This window comes from Rhineura floridana, chromosome 13, assembly GCF_030035675.1.
Source record: "Rhineura floridana isolate rRhiFlo1 chromosome 13, rRhiFlo1.hap2, whole genome shotgun sequence".
In the NCBI taxonomy this organism is placed as follows: Eukaryota; Metazoa; Chordata; class Lepidosauria; order Squamata; family Rhineuridae; genus Rhineura; species Rhineura floridana.
The window spans coordinates 38,274,490-38,293,095 of NC_084492.1; the positions used below are offsets into that span (position 1 = coordinate 38,274,490).

An 18,606-nucleotide genomic window follows, 5' to 3' on the forward strand; every position below is an offset into this window, starting at 1 on the left:
ACATTTTTCTCTGTGTTTGGTTCATTGATTAAATGTTGTGCCCATAAGCTAGGACTGGGTGTCTATTTGCACACACGACTCTTACTTAAAAATGCCTTGGGTTGTAAGACACACAAACGTCTAGCCTTTGAAAGCCTTTTATGACTTCTGGTGACTTTGGGGGACTTTTTGCGAAAGTCTCTGTTCCCGCCCCCCGATGGTTTCTGTGTAAGTCCAAGTCTGGCGCCGCCGCGAATCCGTCTTTGGAACCGGGGCGAGCCAGGGCGGCGCTTGCTGTCCCGGCGAGAAGGGGGGCATTGTCGGGGCGGCGGGAGGGCCTGGAGGAGCGTTTGGGGCCAGCCCCTCGGAGGCCGTGCCTCTCCGGGGCGTTTCTGGCTCGGCCCGCCGAGGAGGAGCAGGAAGGGACGTAGGGAGGGGGGAAGGTGTCTGCCCAGCCCACCGGCTCCCTCTGTCCCTTCCCGGCTCACTACCTCTTTCGGGACGGCGGAGCGCGGCTCGGCGCGATGGGGCGCATCGAGTGGGCCATGTGGGCGAACGAGCAGGCGCTGGCCTCCGGCCTGAGTGAGTCTTCCAGGGAGGGGGCCGAGGGAGGGGGGGGAGATGAGCATTGTGTGGCCGGCATCACGCAAAGCAAAGGGCCTCTGAGCAGGTGCAGAGTGTCCCCGACTCCCTAAGCCAACCAGATGCCCGATGAGAAACTGACCTGAGCGCAAGGCAAAAAGGATCAGAGGGAGGAAATTTTTCATAGCAAAGTGTATGAAGGAGTGTACCCCCGAAATCCACTCCCCGCTTTTTGACCGCCCCTCCCATCCAGTGCGTATGATTTAAAAAAGCAAAGCCCCACGCATACACTGCACAGGCCCGGGGGCTAAGACTCATTCCATCTTTGCTTTGTGGTCTGGGTGGAGTTTAAAGTTTGGGGTGCATCTTTAGCAGAATAGTTTAGAGGGGGCGGTAATAGAGGGTTCGAGGTGGGCGTGAGAGCCTGGCTTTGAGTATACACGTTTGTCGAGACAAGACTGCAGTTCTCAATGCCTCCGATTCTTTTCTTTTAGTTTTTCATGCAGATCTCTTTGCTGCTAAACTCTAGACGTTCCCATGAAACATGCTTTTGGGACATTTCCCAGTATGTCAGTGGCAATGGAGCGATAACATGTTCCCCAATACTCTCAGTTTAGGGTTGTTGAAAAAGCAATTCTCAAAAACTCTGAATGTGCAAAAAGTGCAGCCGTTTTTGCCTGAGTTTTAGCTATGCTCTGACATCAGGTGTGCGGTTTCACATTCTGATGGACATCTTTCCCAGGGATCCGAGAGAACAGTTCACCTGCCCAGTGGAGCAAGTGTTGCATTAAAGACATGAGCACCCCTTTTTGAGGAATGCCTTTTAATCAGGGCACAAAGGAGACTTTCAAATTTTTAGAAAAAAAACCTTTCCTTTGAGTTGGCTGTGACCACCCAAGGTGAAACTGATTTTGTGTCTTCAGCTGCAAGTTTGAGGAAGTGAAATGGATGAAAATAGAGGAAGGAAACATTGTAAACTGATGTTGCTGTTAGTCCATGAGTGATCAGACTTGCCCTTTCTGGGCTTATATGCAGCTTTGCATGGGAGCTATGCAGGGTAAGGCATTTGCAAGTGCATGCCCTTCCATTTTCTAGTTCGTTAAGCTGGAGTAACTCAGAGCCAGATTCTGCTTCTCTATTAGTGCCAAATAGTGCTATTAGTGCCAAATAGTGGGCCATCATCACTGCCTAAAAGGAAGATTCAAAAGCGGAAGAGTCAAAAGGGATTTGAGGTTAGGGTCATCTGCCCGTGTCCCAGAACACAGATTGGCTTGCGAACAGAAGCCATGTCATATAAGTCACATAAGTAAGCCAAACCGTACACTACAGAGAATTTGCAAACTGATTGCCTGTTATGGCTGCCAGTCAGGGTGTTTCCAGACTGTTGCTGTTTTTGGTTGGGATTCAGTTCCATTCAGGTTGTGCAATTATAGTTTCTTGGGAGCTCTTGCGCAACAAACCTGCTTCCCCCAAAGATCAGACTTTTTGCAATGAGGACTGAGATGGGGAAATGCCCTGGAAAGTGTGGGATAACACTTCTTTTGATGCATTTAACCTTCCTGCAAGGAAATCAGAATGAATGCTCATTAAATAGCCAACATCATATAATCTCCCTGTAAACAAATCAGGATGAATCCTCAATAAATATTTGTCTGGAGGCACCTTGAGACTCTGTATCTAAATGGACAACTCATGAGCACCCCAAAGGAGATTTTATACTGAGGCAGGACTTCACACCTAGTAGCATGCTGCTTCTATCTGGGACAGCCTGTGAATCTTTATACGTAAGGGAGAGGGACCCATTATGGGCCAGGAGTTACAAGTGGGATGTAATTCAACAGAAATTCATAAAAGTATCCAACTTTTCATTATAGATTGAGTTCAATCATTCTAAATAATATACCTTTGATGGCCAAACACTTTCTTCAGATTTCCAGACTAAATGTTTGAATGTTCAGTTTGTGTCCATCAGTTGTCTTGTACCCTAAAACATGCACTCACAACATAATGGATTGCTTTACCCTTTGAGGAGTAATATGCTGTTGTTGAATGTATTGTTGTTGTTATTAAATTAAATTAAATTAAATTAGAGAGAGGTAACATGGGCATATAAGCTGTGTTGATTGGTGTGCCCCATCCCACAATTCTGAGAGCTAGGAACATAGCTTTTTATGTAAAGCGAAAGCTAAGATTCTTAAAAAAAAAATCCTAGTTGTCCAGGTGAAACTTTGAGTTCATACAGGGGAATGGGTTGGGGTGGTATTTTAGCCTCCAAACAGGCTGCATCTAGAACTGCTGCGAGTCTTGAGGCACCTTAAAAACGGACAGATTTCTTGCCGTGGGTTGTTTATTTGTATGGTACGCTACCATAAACCATTTAGTCTTAAGGTCCTGCAATACTCTTATTTTATTTTTACTGCAAAGTTATTTGGATCTTTTCAAGCTCATATCTGAAGATGACGCAAGGGTAAGTCATCTTTGCCAACAACATTAATTACTGCCTAGTTTGGCCTTCACTCTGTGATCACACGATGGCCCTTATGAACAGTACATCCCGTTTGTTTCCAAGGGCCTGATGGTTCACGCGTGCTGTAATGGGTCCATCCGGTGCTCTGGCTGACACATCCCAAATGTCTGCCTGGCTCCTCTCTGGCAAGGAGGACCCGGCATGGCCACTGCACATTCCTGCTGTTTCAGATGAGAGTGGCCCTCCAGACCACAACACAGGATGCAGCAGAAGTGAGCTGCCTTTGGGCACTTCCTTGAAATGACTTTGCAGCAGGCAAGTCTCATGCGCTCCCTTGACAAAATGAGAAACCTGGTCAGGTCAGCAGCCTCACCCTGTGTGCATCCATCCTATAAGTGGCTTCTTTACTCTGGTTGGTGTGTGTGTGTGTTTTGTCTGCAGAGAAAGATACTTTAATCTGGGTTAGCATACTCTGGACCTTGCAAGCAAAAATTCATGGGAAAAATCAGTCCTCCCTCCTGTTCTCCCCCCCCCCCTCCAAATTTCAACTGAGCAAGAGGCGGCAGATGGCAAAGCAGAGGCTGACAGGGAGCAAGTTTCACTTCTTGGTTGCTGTTTCCCGTCCTTGCAAATATCTGATAGTGGCAAAGTGGCCTGGGGCTGGTTTCCCTTCAGCTGGCTGTGGTCAGGTGACCTAGAAGGAAGTGAGGCCAAAAAGCCGTGGCTCTAAACAGCAAAGGCGGCAGAAGAGCCCTTTGGTGCTTGATTAGACCAAAATGGCCATCTTATTCAGCATGCTGGTTCCCACAGCAGCAAACCAGATGATGATGGTGGTGATGATGATTACATTTATATGCAGCTGTTCCACCCAAAGGGAGCCCAGGGTGGCAAACAACAGTGATCAAATGCTAGAAAAAACCCTTTAAAAGTCTTAAAAATAAAACGTCTTTAAAAACTACTGCAATAAGGGGTAGGAAATATCAAAGAGCCCATGCCACAGCACTAAAGGTTCTCTTCCTGTATTGCGCGGGATGGACCTCCTGATAAGATAGTATCTGCAGGAGGCCCACACCTGCAGAGCACAGCGATTGACTGGGTATATAAGGGGTAAGATGTTCTTTCAGGTATCCTGGTCCCGAGCTGCGTAGGGCTTTGTAAACCAAAACCAGAACCTTGAACTTAGCCTGGTAGCACAGGTGCCTGTGGGAAGCCCCAAAGCGAGACACAAGGGCTATAGCCATCTCCCACTGTTCCCTAATGATGGGTGTTCAGAGACACAGTGGTGCCTGCAATAAAATGTTGCAGTGTAGAGTCCTTCATTTTACTGTCCCAGTCAGTAATCCATGTCCTCTGCTACGATATTCTATTCCTCCTTCCACCCAATTTTACATCTCTCCCCCCCTCCCAAAACATGGTCAGCATTCCACAGCCACTGACCATGGTTAATCCTCAGTGAGCTCTTTTTGGAATCCCCTCCCCAAAGCGGGACAGATTTCTTGTACTTTTGCTACCTCACTCCCTCTTACGAGAGGATGGTATTATTTTTTCTTTTAAAATTAAAAAAAAAACTTTTTATAAGAAACAGTCATATTAAAACAACACATGCAGCGTAAACAGATCTAAAGAATACAGCCATATATAACAATGCTTGATAACATTACAACCCAGGTAGAGGCAAAGAGAAGGATTTCTATATTATATTCTCTAACATTTAGGTCATCTTGGCAGCTATCCTTACAAACAGTATCTCCCGACTCTGGACTGCTGTTTCCAAATTTGAATGAACCTTTTATGAACCTTGTCTATGTGCATATCCGGGTGGTGCTTGTGTCTCACTGACGTGACGTCACTTCCAGGTTGATAAAAATGAATCTGTTGCCTTTTGGTTTGTTAGATGGCAGAGGACAGGACTATGTACACACCAGCTTGCACCTCTGGACATTGGAAATAGAAGGAATGAAATGATAAGAACCTAAGCAGAGCCTGGCTGCTGGGTCCAGCCCGTGGCAGCCCATCTAGTCCAGCATCAAGTTCTCATAGTAGCCAGCTAGATGGCCCTGTGGGAAGCCCGCAAGCAGGACCTGAGCACAGCACCATTCTCCCCTCCTGCGGCTCCCAGCAACTGTTATTCAGACACATACTACCTCTGACCATGGAGGCAAAGTGTAGGCGTCTTGGCTAGTAGCTGGAGGTAGCAGTAGACAGCCATTGTGACTATTAGCCACTGACAGCTTCACCTTCGGTGGATTAGTCTAATCCCCTATAAAGACATAGGAAATGGGCGTTTGATGCAAGATGGGAAGTCCCTGGTCTTGAGCTCAACTTGGCCAGGACCACACTGGGTGACTTTTGCCATGAGAACCCCCCCCCCCGCTGAATCAGGCTGCAAGCTGAACTTAATCCAGCATACTGCGTTACCAGCAAAGCATGCCATGTGGCCAAGAGCCCTCCCCCACTGAATGTTCAGAGATGTGTTGCCTCTGAAAGCAAAGGTTCCTGGTAGCTATTATGGGTAATTAGACCCCTGTTAGATCAGACTGAGGGCCCAGTTAGAGTCGAGAACCAATGTCCAGTCTCCAGAGAGCTGCCTTTGGGAAGCCCACAAACAGAGCACAAAAGGGAAAGCCCTCTCCTCCTTTTGTTCCCCCAGCAACTCTTATTCAGAGGTAGGCTGCCTTTGAACCTGGAGACTCTACTGTTATGGACCCCCACTGATAAGTCTCCTCCCTGAATTGGTCTTTTTAAAAGCCATTTAAGCAAGGGGCCATCCCCAAAGACCATGGCCATGAATTCCATGAATGCCTGAAGAAATCCTGCCTTTTATCTGGCCTCATTCTACAGCCAATCAGCTTCACTGGACAACTTCGGGCAAGTAATTATTTCTCTGTGAAAACACACACACACACACACACAAATAAATGAAGCTGGACAATATGGAGCCTGGGCAGCCTCAAAAGCAATCAGATAGTATATGCAAAGTGCTTCGAATGCTTTGCAAACCCATATTATTATTATTATTATTGTTGTTGTTGTTGTTGTTATTGCTGTTGTTTGCTGCTGCTGCTGCTGCTGCTGCTCCTCCTTACCCACATAAATGTGTTCCTTCATCTTTGAAAGGCACCTATTTTCAAGCTGATGGTTTAATCTTGAGCCCAGCTGAGCCCCAGCACCTGTTCTGAATGCCAGTCCCGGGACATGTGAAGTAACAGAAACAAAGGTCCCTTTGAACATGCACAGAGTATTTTCCATCACTCATGTGTAAGTGCAGCTAGTTAAGAAGCAGGAAGTCCAGGAGAAAGGGAGTCACTCTCTCCTTGGGAATTAATCTCTGTCAAGGGCCAAGCTGACCTTTTTTTTTATTTCTTCTTTTAGTCTTCTCCTACATATTTCCTGCCACTTTTATCCCCCCAACAGCCCTGTGATGAAGGCCACTCATTCAGCTGCATGGCTGGGTATGAAATGGAACCTGGATACCTCTGGTCCTACTTCAGAACTCTTTAACTCATGGGTCAGGAACCTTTTTCAGCCGGAGGGCCGCATTCCCTTCTGAGCAACCTCTCGAGGGCCACATGCCAGTGGTGGGTGGGGCCAGAGGCAAAAGCAGGTGGAGCAACAAATAGTTCAAGGACACCTTTCAGCCAGGTGAGAAAACACTCTGAAGGCCAGCCAGTGGGGTCTGAAGGCCTGCATGCATCCCCTAGTAAATAAATAAAGGTTGGCCATGAATTGTTGGATGTGGATTTCTTATGTTCGTTTTGTGCATTTTTGAAAAATGTTGCTTTGTGGTTGTCTGTGGACAGACAGGTCCTGTCTCTCTCTTTAGTTCTAGTGACTGGTGGCATTGTGGCGGTTGCTGGACAGTTCAAAAGCTGGGAGTTTGGTGCATATGCAATGTATCCTTCCTTGCAGATGGTCTCTCCCTCCCCCCCCTCCACTGAATTCTAAAGGCCCACCTGCCTTGGTGTCTTGATTGTAAGCGGAATCAAACAGATGGAAAGTACCTCAAAGGGCATCTAGTCCTAACCTTTACCAGTACAGGAAATCATTTTATCATTGCAGCGGGGCATTTCCTCCCAATGCAAATAATCTCTTGAGAAGAGGGATTTTTCTTTGGAGTGCATTTAGGAAGAAAGGGCTACATTTCCCATCCACACTTGCTGGGATCCTAATAATTAGCAGACCACCCACCAATTCTCAAATAGCTTCTGATGCTATTTGCATTTTTGAAAACCTGCAGGTTAAATGCAAAGACGTATCAGCTGTGGCTTTTAAAAAAGTCATTTCAAGCTTCTAGTCCATAGGGCCCACTTCAGAGCCTCGGCATGGAAACTTTGACCATCGCTATGAAACTCCAGGATAGAAAATGTGGAATGAGCGTACAGCCCAGATGCTGATGGTCACATGTGGCAATGGCACATGTGTTAAGCTGTGCAAAGGTCCATATGTGCAACTGTCACATGTGGTGATCTGAATGTGGGTTGTCTGGTCAATACCACCTCCATGGTTTGGAGGGTCTGTCTACAAGATGCTCTGAGTTAGGCACCCACCTCCTTGCCACTGTCAGCGTAGCCGTTTCCCTGTGGGTCCAGGCTGCAGGACTGGCCACAGGGGTGCGCGCGAAGTGAGTGAATGATGCCATTCCTGGTCTGTCACTTCAGCACTTGCAAGTGAACAGGCAGCAACAGCAAAGGTCAGAAGGCTTTGGGAAGACTGGCAGAAGGATAGGCTTTGGCATGTTCTGAATGATGCCAACCCCCTGACGCCAGTCCTGTGCCCGGTAATTTCTGCACATAAACTGCCTTCTTTCTCTCATAGAATTTCATAACATTCAAAGCAGTCTGTGTAATTTTGAGAAAGAAACTGCTTTAGAGGCCCTCCAGGCTGATGTTTTTATTGCAACATGTCACTGATGCAATAACAGTGCATTAGTGATGGGTTTACATTGGACTGTCCACACATCATTCTGCTTTATTTGTTCTGTGATGCTTTCCCAGTGTTATTGCATTATTGCCGCCTGGAGGGCGCTCTGGCGCTGTAGCACCACAAAAGCAGGACGAAAAATATACCAACATGGCAGCAAATGATGCTGAATGAGCAATAAGAAGGATGTCTGGGGAGCCCCTTCTCTTTGTAGACTCTTGAAGGTTCAGAGATGTTTTGGGGAGGGGGAACAGAGGGTGGTGATTCTGTATGTTCCACAAGTCCTTGGAGTTCAAAAGGCCACTTCCTCCTGACCAGCTCCCCAGATTGTGCAACTGGAATAAATTCAGGAAATCAAATTGTTGGAATTTCTGTGGTTGAAGAATTTGGACACTTTCTAGCATGGTGCAAGAGATGGAAGAGAAGTTCTGTTTCCCAAATGATGTCCAGGAAATAAAATTGGTTTTGCTTCATCTAGTCTTTCTGCAGAAGCTTGATGATTGCAAAATTTGGAATTTCTGTGGTTGAAGTATTTGGACACTTTCTGGCACCGTGAAGGGGTGGAAGTCAGGTTCTGTTTACCAAATGGTGTCCAGGAAATTTCAGTTCCACAGCCAGTAAATGTGGTGGAATTCCCCTTTCCTCTGCAAATGTTAAAGCAGCTGGGGTGGTGATGGGCAGGCGAGGGGAGAGAGGTGGTGAGTGGGTGGAGCAGGAAGAATTGAGAAAACAGGTTGTGCAGAGGAGAGCCCACATGGAGTCTCGTCATGCAACTTGTGGGTTTGAGCCTGCAAGACAGTGAGATCAAGCCCTTCCCCCCCCGTTCAACTATAAATGGCCTTGAGCAGTTTGAGACATCAGCCTCAGTTTCTCACGTGTAAAATAATAATTGGAGGAACTTTGTTTGCAGTTGATGTTGAAAGGGTGATTGAGACCTGGAAATGCTGTTATTCTCATTGGGCCTTTGGACTAGATTGTGGATTAAAAGAGAGCAGAGAACCTGCAAAGTTTTGGGCTGATGAGCTCAAATCAACATTAAATCCAGCTTTCCACCTTGGCCTTCCTGCCCCCTTGACAGCTTGGTCCATTGTCCCCATGTCCCCAGGAACACACAACCTCTCTGGTTGCTGGACCTTATACCAATCTTTTCTGCTCTTCTTCTGCTCTTCCCAAAACTTTGGTGTTTGCTTTAAAGCATTTTTACCCTGCTTTTCATCTGAAAAGGCTCCCAGAGAGGCTATATGATCAATAAAAACCAAGACCGAACCTGCCCGAAGGCTCACAGTTTAAAAGACATGACACAAAAAGAGAAAAGGGACAGGGAGGGAAGAAAGCAAACTTGAGCACCTGATCTTGAAGGCACAGAGTTCTTATAATGCCTAGGTGGACCAGAGACAGTTCAGGGACAGGGAGAGCCTGATGGAGGTGGTGTTTTAGCAGAGCTGATGGAGTGGGCCTGCTTCCTACCTTTCTCCCTCTGCAGCCTGCTGGAATAGCTACTGCCAGGTGACAGTTGAGGGACAGACGGCCTAACAGAGCTGGCTTTACCTCTCTCATTTACCAGCATTTTGTGACTGAGTTCACCCATGCAAGAAAGCGACTTTATTCCTTCATTTGATCCATTGTGATGGTGCAGGAGAATCTCAGTCTGACCCAGCCTATACACATAGAAATAATCATCTTCTCTGTGCATGATGCTCTGCAGAGTACAAGATGACAGGGCCCTGCCCGGGGGGCTGACAGCCTGAAATAGACAGCTTGCTGCTGTTTCTGTTTTGGTGCCTTTGGGTTTTCCCCCATTTTTGGAACTCCGTATTTTGGGGAAGGGCTGTAGCTCACTGGCAGAGCACCTGCCTTGCATGCAGAAGGTCCCAGGTTCAACCCCTGGCATCTCCAGGTAGGGCTGGGAGAGACTCCTGCCTGAAACTCTAGAGAGCTGCTGCCAGTCAGTGTAGACAACACTGTTAAAGTGGTCTGATGAATCAGTAGAAGGCAGCTGCCTGTGTTGTTCCACTCTGATTGCAGAAATGGCTGTGAGGGACTGTCTCAACACACTGCCTGCTTCACACTGACCTCTCCCTCCTCCCATGCTGTCCCCCTCCAAAAAAAAGATTGCATGTACAGTACACAAACAAATGGATTTGCATGTGTGAACTGGCACTTTGACTTAACGTGCATTTTTAAGATACAAGTTTCATCCATGTAGCTAGCGGGAGTTTGAAAATAACTTCTCCCCTGTTTATTGCAATAAATGGTCAATAATACATGTATATATTTTAAAGTCCTCTCATTTCTCGGGACAGACAAAAAGAAGGGATTCTGGGCTTTTCTAGATATCAGTCGTCTCCTGTGAAAAAAGCCTTCCTAAGGCATCCAGAATATTGGGGCACAAAAAGAGATTTGTTACCCTCCTTAACTGTTTTCCCCAAAGAGCAGCTGGAGTGTTTGTTTGCCTTCTGGAATACCCAAGAGGGAAGCGGAAAAAGGGATCCACCATGGAGCGATGGTAAGTGCCAAGTTCCCTGTCCTCATTGGGGTCGGGTACATTCTACAATTCTGTGCAGGTGTTAAAAAGCTGCAGAATTTGGTATCGGGTTGAATTCAGCATGCTGAGAATCTCTGCTTTCATTAAAAACTAAAACCTAAGTTTCCAGCCCTCATGACTTTGAAAATAGGCTTTTATTTCATTTATTACTAGCAGCCTCCTATCTGGCATTGCTCGGGCATTCTAAGAAACCAAAACATCAGTGCAGTTTTGAAAGCTTCAGTCCTCCATCTTGATTCAAAACAGCGTCCCATTGTATCCAAATTTAGATGAAAACTTGCTCCTCGATCTCAGAAACCATTGTGCCAAATTTGGGGTTGTATCCAACTGAGTCCTTCTCAGAGTAGACCCACTGAAATCGATGACTAACTTAAGCCCATTGATTTCAATGGGTCTGCTCGGGGTAGGACTCAGTTGGATGCAACCCTTGCCTGCAATGTCCTAAGAGCAGTTTAAATGCTTAGCAAGCAGGCACGCCGCTTTCCAAAACCAATAGTCGATTTGTTTACTTTGGAGATTGACACTCCACCTTTCAATCAAATGATTCTGAAGGTGACTTGCAAGTAACCCCTCCCCCCCCCAAAAACCCCTTCCTCGCACATGCACACACCCAGCATCCTCTGGCTGATGGAGGGGGGTCAGAGGGTGCTTCCCTCTGGTTCTTCCCTCTCCAGCTAACCAGCAATGGGAGCCAAGTGTCCTTCCTAGTAGGGTTGGGTGAAGGAGGCAAATGTCCTGCAGCTGCTCCGTCTCCAGCCAATAGATGTGGCCAAGTTCTCCCTTGCCATGATGTTCTTCTTGGGACGCCTGGGATTGCAAACTCCCAGTGACCCCTAATCCCTTTGCTGATGGGTGGGGCCACAGCAAGCTTCCCTGTTGCTCTGCAGTCCCAGGGCATGTGGCATTTGAGAGCTGTGTGTGCTTTTGGGCAGGGAGTGGGGATTCCAGCCATTGGACAGGGGCAGTGTGGTCACCCCCTTAACTTGATGTTCCTCCTGTGGGGACCTGGAAGTGCAACCTCCCAGTGGCCCTTAATCCTTTGGCGGGTGGATAGGGCCAGAGCAAGATTAGGAACAGAGGAATCTGCCTTATACTGAGTCAGACCATTGGTCCATCTAGCTCAGTGTTGTCTACACTGACTGGCAGCAGCTCTCCAGAGTTTGAGGGATTGAATCCGGGACCTTCTGCATGCAAGGCAGATTCTCTCTCACTAAGCTATGGCCCCTTCCTTTTCCGCTGGGCTCTCTGTAAGAACCCCCTGATGCAACTGAGGAGGTGCAGGCTTGATGGTGTTTCGGTCCATTGTGTAGCTCACAGTTCCTCCCCATGGCTAGTAGGAGGCGAGAAAGAAGGGAAATGAAGGAAGGTGAAGGGCAAACTTGTACAATTTTATAAAGCCACAGTGTGTGTTTTGTGTTTCATATAGCACAAGATACAGATAAATGATTTGCATAGACCTAGCATGTGTGGGTTGGATATATTTATGGATGGTCCTTCAGTACAAAACTCACAGGGCAGCTTATTGAAATTACAGCAAAGCTAACATGAAAAATTGCAAAAGCAACAGAATTCCAGCAGCTATGTTTGATCTGACAAAATGTTAATAGTGGGTGGTACTCAACTGAGGCCTGCCCAGAGTAGATCCATTGAAATTAACAAGCCTAAGTTAGTCATGTCTATTAACTTTAGTGGGTCTACTCTGAGTAGGACAACCACTAAACACCTGATATTTAATATTTCAGTTTATGAGTCACTTGACCCATAAGAAGTCTCCAAGCAACTTGCCAAATTTAAAAAAAACATCAAGCATGGGACAGAATCATAAAGAGGAGTGCTACATTACACAAAAAGCCATGCAGTAACCTTTTAAAATGAGCAGCAGCAAAATCCTCAGCAGCAAAACAGGCAGCAAAATCCTCAGTAGCAGGACTAGATGGCTGTCTTGACCATCTGGACCTGGGAGAGTCTCAGGCTCTGACGAGTCAGGTTAGATGCACTTGCAGGATTCAGTTGCCAGCACCCATGGATCTTGCACCTGAAGTGCTCTTGTGGATGACTTACCTTAGCCCATGTGGTAGGATACCCTGTTTAGATGTACATGCAGTCTTACTTTCAAATGCCTGGCTCAATGGTAGCATGAAACAGACATTAACTTAGATATAGAAAACATTCATATCTGTCTGTGTGATTCTTTGATAGACAACAATTGTACCTAGGAGCCATTTTAGCAAAATGATATAATTGCTGAGGTTGGTAGGAGGATGCAGGCTTTGGGGCATCCCAGAACTCTTCAACAAGTGGAATCTATGTGTGTCATCGCACTCTCTTTTTACTCCCGTTCCCAACAGCGGTCAAAAGTATTTCACAACTGTGGTGAAGGTGTTTGGACCTCTAACGAGGAATTACTACATCCGGGCTGTCCTGCTAGCAAGGTAATTCATGTCACTTTTGCATCCTGGGAGGGCACATGTACGTGGGTGTGCCGTCAGCGTATATGAAACTCACGCTGGAGTTTAACTGGGGACATCCCAGCTCTACCTGAGACCTACAGCACACAGAGCAGATGATCCTCTATCACTGAGCTATGGTCTGCTTCCCCATGTACTACTTATAGGGCATTTTTTTCATTTAAACACCACCACCACACTGTGGACGCTGCATGGTTTGTTTATTTATTTATTTAACAAGATTGATATACCGCTTCATTAAAATAAAAATGCTAAGCGGCTTACATAAAATAATGTAAATATTCCTAAGAAAATAACAAGAAAATAACAGACTTTAGGGGAAAATGAAGAAGCCAACATACTTCTCTTGCTTGCTTGCTTATTCATGGTTATTGATATTCTGGATTATAATATTAATCATTGTCATTTAAAATTTATTCATAATCAGATGGGTTTTTTTAATTGTATAATAATTGTTTGCTTATTTGCTTGTTTTCATTTCAGAACTTGTATTTTCAAGTTATTGGCACATGCATAGCAATAAAAATGTAAATAAATATGTGGGGAATCAACAGACTTTAAAAACAAGTCAGCATAATGATGAAATTATCAAAACATAGGTAAAATCAATAGTTTTAAAAACAAATGTACATGATAAGATTCCATGTCTAGGTAGACTTTTCTAAACATAAAGGGTGGTTTTCAATACCAGTTCTGCTCAGAGTAGACTCACTGAAATTAACGGACATGATTAACGTAGGTCTATTCTGGGTAGAGCTTAGATGAAGACAACCTAAACGTTTTTAGCAGTCATCAAAAACAGCTCAACAAAAGTGCCTGCCAAATATTAACAGTTCCTATCCAGATCTTGGCAGATGGACCTTCCTCAGAGCCAGCAAGGTGTTTCTTAAGCAAGAATGCAAACTCAGTTTCACGCTATGTAGAATAGTTATGCCTCCATTGCTCAGAGATCCCGAGTGAGCACTTGTGCCTTGTATGCTGAAAAGGCACCAGGTGATTCTAGTGTTTCATATATGTTCTGATCAAATTCATGGAGGATAGGTCAGTGGCTACTAGCCACAGTGGCTGTATGCAGCAACCTACCACTGAATGCTGGTTGCTGGGAAGCCGCCTTGGGAGAGAGGCTATTACTCTCAGTGGTCTGCTTGTGAGCTTCCCAGAGGCATCGGATGGGTCACTGTGGGGAGCAGGGTGTGGACTAGACTAGAGGGACCTTTAGTCAGATCTAGCATGTGCTGCTTAGTTCCTATATAAGAGTCAAGTCAGTCCGACCATGCATTAAATAATTCATTCCGTGGTTCTTCTGGGATTAATGCACTTCTGTGTTTCCACGTGGTGAAGGAGAGGCATGGCCACAGTGTACTCTTCTGTTTAGCACTTCTCCTCTGTCTGTGAGGAACCTGCCCCTGGCCATTTTTGCTGTTCTGGTATTGGCTTGTATCCCAACCCCCTCACCCCCACTCTTCTGATTTGGTTTTAGTAAATGGATTTATTGATTGCATTATGTTTTATATGTAAACTGCCTTGATCATTCGTTATACAAGTGAAAAGCAGTGTATCAACTGAGTAAAATAAATATAAATAAATATAACTCTCACCTTTCCTTTTGCAGCCTGGCAATTCCAGCAGGATTGTTGCTGGCCACGATCCTCGGCACAGTTTGCCTTGCCATTGCAAGTGGCATCTACTTACTGGTAAGTGACAGGCCACCCACCCCAGGCTCCTGAACATAGAATCGTAGAACAGTAGAATTGGAAGGGGCCTTTAAGGCCATCAAGTCCAACCCCCGCTCAGTGCAGTAATCCAAGTTGAAGCATACCTGACAGGTGCCTGTCCATCTGCCTCTTGAATGCCTCCAGTGTTGGAGAGCCCACCACCTCCCTACAGAATTGGTTCCATTGTCATACTGCTCTAACAGGGAGATTTCACTTGAAATCTGGCTTCCTGCAACTTGAGCCCATGATTCCGTGTCCTACATTTTGAGACAATCGAGAAGAGATCCTGGCTCTCCTGTATGTGACAGCCTTTCAAGTACTTGAACAGTGCCATCACATCTCCCTTCACTCTTCTCTTCTCAAGGCTAAACATGTCCAGTTCTTTCCATCTCTCTTCATAGGGCTTATTTTCCAGTCCCCGGATCATCCTCATTGCCCTCCTCTGAACGCGTTCCAGTTTGTCTGCATCCTTCTTAAAGGGTGGTGTCCAGAACTGGACACAGTGCTCAAGATGGGGCCTAACCAGTGCCGAATAGAGGAGAGCTAGTACTTAACACAATTTGGAAACCATGCTTCTGTTAATGCAGCCTAAAATAGCATTTGCCTTTTTTGCAGCCACATCACACTGTTGGCTCATATTCAGCTTGTGATCAACAACAATCCCAAGATCCTTCTCGCATGTAATCCCCATCTTATAACTATGCATTTGGTTTTTTTCCCGTAGGTGTAGAGCTTTTCATCTATCCCTGTTAAATTTCATTCTGTTGTTTTCAGCCCAATGCTCCAGCCTATCAAGATCCCTTTGAATTTTGTTTTTGTCTTCCAGGATATTAGCTATCCCTCCCAATTTTGTATCCCCTGCAAATTTGATAAGCATTGTTCATTAAAACCAAGTGATAATGGAGCATATTCTAACCTTTCACATGTAGCAAGACACAGCAGCATGTATCCAAGAGTCTATGATGCAATATATAGTATTAGTACCTCATTTTTGTCATACATTTTAAATAAATATTATTTCTATGCTATTTAATTTTGTTTCATATTTCTTGTGCATTTGTGACAATGTTATCACAAATAAGTGATGTTTCTCTAACATTCTTCCACTCTTTGGTGGGTCTAGCAAAGCATTCTGTAAAAAAGTTGCTGAAGACTCACCTCTTTACCTTGGTCTTTGGCACCTGATATATTAGGACCCACCTTGTTATCTTGACTGTATATGGTTTTAAACTGATTTTAATATTATAGTTTAAATTACTGTAACCTGCCCTGGCAGCTTATGGTGAAGGGTTGGTAATACTAATAATAACAACAACAATAATCTCTTTCAGTGGTAGAAATGCAGTCAGTTTCACTTTAGTAAAGGTGCAGCACAGATTCCCTTTCCCATCCGATCATTATTGTTTGTTTTCAGGTATGATAAAAAATAAATGTCAAACAGAAACTACAGTGCAGGTCAATAAAATATATCAATGAAAACAAGCTTTAAAAACGTGCCCTTGGTGTAGGCTACTGTCTTGGCAATGAGCCTTGTGAGGTAGGCTGGCTTGCTTCCATTACCATCATACAGGCAGCAGATGGAGGCTGTGAGAGTGTGACTTGGGTGGAGGCGATGGACAGTGTGAGTCTTTGACAGAACAGGAATTTGTATCAGGCTTTAAATTCTGCCCTCTAGCGGAGTACATGTGTTGCTGGCGCAACTCCAGATCCAACCACTAGGTGGTGCCTGCATTGTGTGTCCACAAAATGAACGTGGTGCATTGATAAAAAAGTGAAATAGAGTTGGGTATTACGGCGGAATGGTGGTATATAGGAAGCTGCATAGTGTGGAGATAGAGAACTTTTTCTCCCTCTCTCATAATGCTATAAACAGAGGGATTAAGCAGTAAAGCTGAATGCTGGAAGATTTAAGACAGACAAAACGAAAAGACACTTTTTTTACACAGCAGCACAGTTGTGCATTGGAATTTGCTCCCACAGGATGTAACAACAGCTGCCAACTTGGGCAGCTTCAACAGAGGATTAGACAAATTCAGAAGCACGGAGGATAAGGCAGGCTATCAGTGGTTACTAGTCCCCATGGCTATGGACAATCCAGAAGGGCAGCCAGCGTGAGGTCCGATCCAGCTGCCAAGCCCTTTGGTTAATTGAAAGGGAAGGATCACCGCTCAGTGGCAGAACACCTGCTTTGCATGCAGAAGGTCCCCGGTTCAATCCCCAGCATCTCAAGACGGGGCTGGAAGAGACCCCTGCCTGCAACCCTGAAGAGCCGCTGCTACTCAGTGTAGTCAGTACTGAGCTAGGTGGACCAATGGTCTGACAGTTGCCTCTGTTCCTATGTTGGGGATTGCGCCTGGGACTGTTTGCATGCAAAGCAGGTCCTCTGCCACATCATTATGGTTGCCTCCCTTGAGGTAACCACCCACTCTCACGTCCTCCTTGGCTTTTGTTTCCCCAGGCTGCTGTCCGTGGCGAAGAGTGGCATCCCATCGAATCAAGGCCGCGAGAACTGCCACAAGTTGGGACCACCATTAAACATCCTCCAACCAACCCCCCACCTCGGCCTCCAGCAGAGGCTCGCAGGAAGCAGGCCGACGAGGCGGCAGAGGGCGAGGAGAACCCCATCCCAGTCATCGTCGAGGCCGAATGATGGCCTGGCTGAAAGTACCCTGAAGGGGCGGTGTTTGCTGTGCTTAGGAAGGGGAAACTGGCCATATCATAGCAGATCTACAGATTTTGTCCTCCTCTTCCAGCTTCACAGTCTGCCTGTGCAGATGCTTCCCCAGATTCTCCTCAGTCTGCAGCCTGCCCCTTTCCCCACTTTGATCCTGAACATCCACTAGGCCAGGCGGCTGCCATGTTTGTTTCACAGTGAGGTCCACCGGTGGCCATGTTGTTTATCTCCATGATAACAAGTGGAGGATTGTGACGCTCCAGGCAGGGATGACCCCAGCCGGCATTGTCGGAATTGCAATGGCTTTCCCTTTTCTCTGTGGGGATCCCTTCTGTTCACTCGAGGATCCCTTGTGTTTTTAACATTGTAATAAAATGACCTGGTTGGTTGCCTTCTTCTTTGTAAGGTTGTCTTGCCTTGCTCTGCTTCTCCTTTATGTGGTTTTCTACATCAGGAGACAGAAACGGCAATTTATGTGGGTTTGTTTTTGATGATCTGGTAGACCGGCAAGGGATTCTGGCTCCTAGTCACTTAGCCATAGCAACCGCAGGAACAATTCATCTCCTAAATTAGGTGGTGAGAATCCCTGATCCACAGTCTCTCAGTTGTAGATTTGTACAAGTATAGGCAGGCCACCTCAGCGTTAATGTGGCTTCGGGTATGAAAGAGGTAATTAACTCCACCCTTTTTGAACCACCTCGCTCCAGGTAGTGCAGGAGAAGGCAGACGTCAGGCTTCAGAGGTCTGTCTGCGATTCACCAGCTGGAGCCATTTAAAGGGGGAAAAAAAACTCTTAAAATGAAACTGAGCTGGATTCACATTCCTGCCCCCATACAACAATCCTTTACTGGTTTGTCCAACTTTTCTTCATTTCAGCAATCTCATTTCCGTGCATAGGAACCTAGGAAGCTGCCTTAGACCATTATGTCCATCAAGCTTAGTGTTGTCTACACAGACTGGCCGTGCCCATCTACTGCAACCCCCCCCCCCGGGATCTACTGGCAGATCCTGATCTACCTTCAGCCCACCTCTGGGTTAGTGGACCTTGGTAGTAGTTTTTGTTGTTGTTATGTACCTTTAAGTCGATTATGAGTTATGGCGACACTATGAATCAGCGACCACCAATAGCATCTGTCGTGAACCACCCTGTTCAGATCTTGTAAATTCAGGTCTGTGGCTTCCTTTATGGAATCAATCCATCTCTTGTTTGGCCTTCCTCTTTTTCCACGCCCTTCTGTTTTTCCCAGCATTATGGC

At 46.0% G+C, this 18,606-nt stretch overlaps 1 protein-coding gene across 1 annotated transcript; it reads left to right on the forward strand.

Annotated features, from left to right (window-relative positions):
• Positions 1 to 389: 389 nt before the first annotated feature.
• On the forward strand, positions 390 to 17,755 carry LOC133369247 (cytochrome b-245 light chain). Its single transcript, XM_061594319.1, has 6 exons — positions 390 to 561; positions 6,852 to 6,921; positions 10,380 to 10,454; positions 12,842 to 12,925; positions 14,574 to 14,655; positions 17,135 to 17,755. Exons 1-6 carry the CDS (start codon positions 504 to 506, stop codon positions 17,324 to 17,326), a joined length of 561 nt encoding a protein of 186 aa, XP_061450303.1. The 5' UTR covers positions 390 to 503; the 3' UTR covers positions 17,327 to 17,755.
• Positions 17,756 to 18,606: the final 851 nt, after the last annotated feature.